At 37.2% G+C, this 5,451-nt stretch overlaps 1 protein-coding gene across 1 annotated transcript; it reads left to right on the forward strand.

Annotated features, from left to right (window-relative positions):
• The first annotated feature begins 328 nt into the window (after window positions 1-328).
• LOC143199503 (uncharacterized) lies at window positions 329-1,330 on the forward strand. The gene is made up of 2 exons (XM_076409336.1): window positions 329-792; window positions 858-1,330. The coding sequence occupies exons 1-2, from the start codon at window positions 367-369 to the stop codon at window positions 1,218-1,220; spliced, it is 789 nt and encodes a 262-aa protein (XP_076265451.1). The 5' UTR covers window positions 329-366; the 3' UTR covers window positions 1,221-1,330.
• Window positions 1,331-5,451: the final 4,121 nt, after the last annotated feature.

Raw genomic sequence — 5,451 nt, forward strand, 5'->3', positions numbered from 1 at the left:
AATTATTTAAAAAATAAAGAATTGATATATGGACATATTTTTTATTCAGTTACACATATATTTTCACCAATATTCAAGACTAAACAGCCATTATATATAAATATAACTAAAAACATATAAAAACTATTAAGTTAATAACTATAAAATGCGGCAAGCAAAAGGGACCGAAAAAAAAATCGGAAACATTTGCGGTTTAACGTGATTCACTTTCAATTCGCCTGGTCTAAAATCGTAGCGATAGCGTACGCCCAAACTATCGCTACTAGTCCGGGGGGGACATGCCGCATATCCCTCGCGTCGAGCCGGTATAAAACCATCCAATGCAAGTGAATCCATATCAGTCAATCGTCAGAAACTGTCCAAAAAATGTTGTTCAAGTTCGCGATCATCGGTCTCCTCTTCGCCGGCGCTTTGGCCCGGTCCACCGGCTCCACCGATCAAAATGCCATCAACGTGGACGAAACTCCGCGCGCAGACGACTCATATTCGTACATGGGCGACCTCAGGTACATGTACAAAGTGTATCAACAATGTGCCGGTCAGGAATTGTTCCCTTGTCTCAAACTGAAGCTCGTCGGTGCTTTGGATCGCGCCGCCCGTAGCTACAACGTGGAATTAGTTGAGGGAGTGACATTCGTCAAGGATCCTAACGCCCAACAAACCAACGAACAACCTAAAACTGAGGCGGAGATCGAAGCCACCCTTCCCAGGTCTCTGAACGAGAAAGACGAAGCCTTGAGCGGACTTATTTTCAACAAAGTCGGATCTTTCTTGGAGTCACACTCTTTACAGGTAATTAATAGTAATTCACGCATTTAGCTGAGATATTTCATTAAATACGATTTTCTGTCGGACAGATCAAACTTCCATCATCAGCTGATATCGCCCGCAGCCTCTCTGACGAAGCCCGTGGCAAGAAGAACAAGAAGGGCAGTTCCATGCTCCTTCTTCCTTTGATCCTCGGAGGTACCCTCGTTCCTCTAGCCCTCGGCGCTTTAGCACTGCTCGCCGGTAAAGCTCTGATAGTTTCAAAACTAGCCCTTGTCCTGGCCGGTATCATCGGCATCAAGAAACTGTTGTCCGGTAACTCGGGACAACACGACGCCGGCCATGTGGAGGTTGTTTCATCCGGACATAACTCAGGATGGAAGAGGTCCTACGAGCAAGAAGAAGCTGCCAGGTTAGCTTACCAAGCGTACGACCCAAAGAAACAACGATAAAACGACTACAAATTATTTAAATTATTTATTTCAATTATGTTTAAATTATTTAATTTGTAAATGTATATAGTTTATAAGCGAGAGTAAAATAAATTATTTTTATTTTTTTATATTATGTTTAATTTAAAAGAAATAATTAGTTTTACATAACGGTACATGGGATTCTTCAAGAATCGAGATCATTACATCAGATTGCGAAACTACTGATCGAGAGAAATTCGGTGTCCATTATGAAAAAGGAAAGTGTCTTTTCTAAAGTAAACGGGGCTTGTGAGTCCAGCACTAGATGATGTTCCAGACACTTTCGATTTCATCGGCGAGTTGTCAAAAAAAAAACGAATAAACCCATTAAAGGTTCGGATTAAGGTGAAAGCACTGCCGTGACGTGACGGTTTTACTTTCATCGAGTTAGATCGATTTAGATAATTTCGCGTTGGGTTTTTTTCTTCCGCGGCGGTTCGATTATTCGGCTGGTACTTTTGTATTTTGGTTGAGTTGATACGCGTGGCTCCGGTTTCACGAAGATTGCTGGGTTGGTATGTAAACCAGAACGGTCCGGCGTATCGACCATGACATTGATTGCGATCAACAGGCGGCGTTACACGTTCGCATGGTAAATATTAGTTTAATTTGTGTAAAGATAGCGGATTTTCTTTGGGAAAGTTTTTTTGTATCCGGCACGTATCCTGGAAAAAGTGGTACGAAACTAGATTTGAAATATCTTTGACAAATTTACTACGTTATTTGCACAACTAAGACCATTTTAATTTCCGAGAACGTTTTTAAACATGATCTAGAAATTTCTCTGAAAATATTTGGTCGTTGATATTATTGTTGAAAAATATTATTGAAACTACATAAATACCAATTTGCTCTTGTTTTTGCTTTTCATTTGTTAATACATTGTTATCATTCGTTATCAGTTAACGCACATTTTGTTTATTTACTAGCTGATCCGTCGAACTTCGTAACGTCTAACAGTCAATGAACGTCGTGTTACTTATTAGCTGAACTAAATTTATGATTTTATGGGAGTAATACAGTGAACATAAAATATATATTAAGTTCAGTACTTTATTAAGATAATAACACAAGAAATGTAAAAGTACAAAAATCAACTATATCAATTGGTTTAATTCTATTCAATGAAGCACCTTGTGATATACGACATTTTGTTATCAGGGGCAAGAACAAAGAACAAGTTAAGACCACAAACAGTCAAGGATTGGCCTTGTGATTTTTTAATCGTCACTGCGAACGCAGCTCGAATCAGGAACTGAATTTGTTTAAACTCAAAGGGCACGTCCATCACAATACTCATCATATAACGTTTTCTTATAACCAAGAACGTTCCATTGTATAGTTTTGGTTGGTATAGATTTCCAAGCATGATGACTATCGAGTTGCCTTCAGTTGTAAATTGTGCGGTGGTAAACCAGGTGCATCCCACGAGTCCAAATTATAATATTTAGATCGTCCACATCTTAATTTTTGGCCGCCAAAATTTCTTGTACACTTAATAATTTGATATTGGTAATTGGCAGATGATGCTTCTTGAGGTTACTAACATTTTTGCCATTGCAGAGTGTTTTGCAAAATTACATGTCGGTTGTTCAGTAGTTTGAAGAGTTAATGGCAATTTTAACGCTGAATGAGCCTTTCGGCATCCTTCTAACAATATAGCCGCTATTCCAGAAGAAGCAATTGGTACCACAATTTTCAGGTACCAGTTTCACCAGGGGCATCCAGGAAAGAAAGCGACCATCTGAAGGGCCCTACTCCTTGCAATACCGATGCGTATTCTTACCCTTTTATAGATACTAGTCTTAATAAACATTTCGTTATAAAGTATTTTACTGACAACATATATTTCATGAAATTGAATAAGGAACATTAACTTAAGTAACTATTATACATTTCCTTAGTCTTTTATAGACAAAATATAATAATTATGAAATAGTGTAATAAGTTCTATAACATAAAATAAATAATATTAAAATTTATTCATTAGAGAGTTAGGAGATACACGATATTCAATAACTTATTTTAAATTTATTAAAATATTTCTATAGGTCAGACAGCGGTTTGTATGTCATAAATTAATAAAATAAATTTAAAATATTAAAGTATAATTAGTTATTATTATAAAAAATAAATTCTGAAGTATCAGTTAGCTTATGCTTAACGCTGCAACAATACAATACGAGAATATCGTTCTAATACCCTACAGTATTTAGTTAACAAATGGTGCTTCACACATTTTAACATATACTGTTATTTTGAACAAACCTTAGTTGCATACTAAATAATGTATAAGTTCGGCAGATTATTAGAAGTTTTTATTAGAATTATATTTGGATATTGCTCATAGACGAATAGTTAGAACAATTTATATAAACTATATCAATTTTATAAAAAATAACATTGTCCATACATTATTCGGTCCAAGTTCTGTGAACTTCTCCACTCTTAATCTGGCCACAAGCACACATACACCGATGGCACCAAATGTGGCAGCGGGCTTGGCAGTGCATTTGCGATGGACAACCGGGCATTCCGTTTCAAGATCCCTGAACAGGGTTCAGTATTGACCGCTGAACTCTTCGCAATATTTAAAGCATTATCGTACATCTCAACACAAACCTTCAAAGAATAGCTAATCCTGTCCGACTCCCGAAATGCTCTCGATTGTTTCCTGGAACAGAAGTTCACCTATCCCCTGGTCACCGACTCACTGTCAATTATCCGTATCCTCTATCTGAATGGGATCAGGACAAGTTTACTGTCGATACCTCCTCACGTAGGTAAACCACGGATGTTTGTGTACATACCGATTTTATACCATACGTATCTTGTTTTAAAAATACCAAGCTGCTATGTTTTTGGACAGAGGAGGCCAACCACAACAGGCTGTTTGAGGTTAAAGCTGAATTTTTTTCCTCTCTTCGCGTTCCTTCCTTTCGTCACCATGCCGTAGCTTTGAATCGACTGAGATTAGGCCACTGTCATTTCTCATACAGTCACTTGATGACTTCGAGCCCGCCTGCGCACTGTGAATTTTGTCACCGTGAACCTATTTCAGTTTACTACATATTCGACGACTGTTCGTGGATCAACCAGTTTAGAACTGAGCATGGGCTGCAAAATTTTAAAAATGCTTCAACAGGAGAAAATACCGACAGACTCCTCGGATTTCTACGAGAACTGATTTTCTCCGTAGAATCTAGCCTATGCTGAGTTTACAGTTACTGATCATATATACCATAACTATTTCGGTATGGGTGCTGTCTGGGTGGAGCCTCTATTCCTCTGGTTATTGTAGTCTTGTATTTGTGTTTATTTTAAAATTGTATATATGTTACACTATTTATTCTTTTAAGGTCTCCTTTTACCAACGATGGGTTTATCTGGACCGGACATAAAGTTTAACGTGGGCTCCAAACCACGGTCCTCAGCATTAAGCCTATCGACTGGCGAGTGACCAACTTTAGAAATCCAAAAAGATATCCGGTTTTACTCAGCCTGGTTACTGACGTGACGACTGGGATCATTTTCCTTGTCGGATTTTACACTCTTGCCTAGAACAATCACAAATTTATTAAACAATCACAAACATAAATTTACGACCATGCACCAGCAGGATTCGAACCCGCGGCTATCGCAACAGTAGGTGAACCGTCCTATAGCCTTTACCACTGCGCCACCAAGCCGGCTATTTATTAATTTATTATTTTATATATACACTTGATGTCTCTCCCCGTCCCACTTAGATCATAACCGTACTGCTGTATAGTCGCGAAAGGGCGACACCCGTCAAAGCAACAAAAAAAATTCTTGATTGTTATAAATTCAGCGAACATATATTTGTGTCCACAAAACTTTATACCAAAAAACATATATTTTTGTTTAAAAAATGCATTTTAAGAGACACAGATTTGATTATACTTTTTATTCGAAAGCTCCTATTGAGATGAAACATTTATAACATATAAAACGCTATGTTGTCATGGTAACCGTTATTACTTTAACAGTCCTTATAGAAGAAATGTTAATTATGATCCCAATTTAATCTTAGTAAAATATAAAATTAATTTCAACAAAATAGTTCAAGCGTTTTTCATGTTTAGCATCAAATGTAATAAAATTTACTCCCCTAGTAGTTCACATCAGTTTGACCAACAACAAAGCTTGATCAAGACTAGCTATTTAAATGTAAATCCTTTAAAAATAA

The sequence above is a fragment of the Rhynchophorus ferrugineus genome, unplaced genomic scaffold, assembly GCF_030347505.1.
Source record: "Rhynchophorus ferrugineus isolate W39M unplaced genomic scaffold, kcgeb_rfMv2 rfM7, whole genome shotgun sequence".
Taxonomy (NCBI): Eukaryota; Metazoa; Arthropoda; class Insecta; order Coleoptera; family Curculionidae; genus Rhynchophorus; species Rhynchophorus ferrugineus.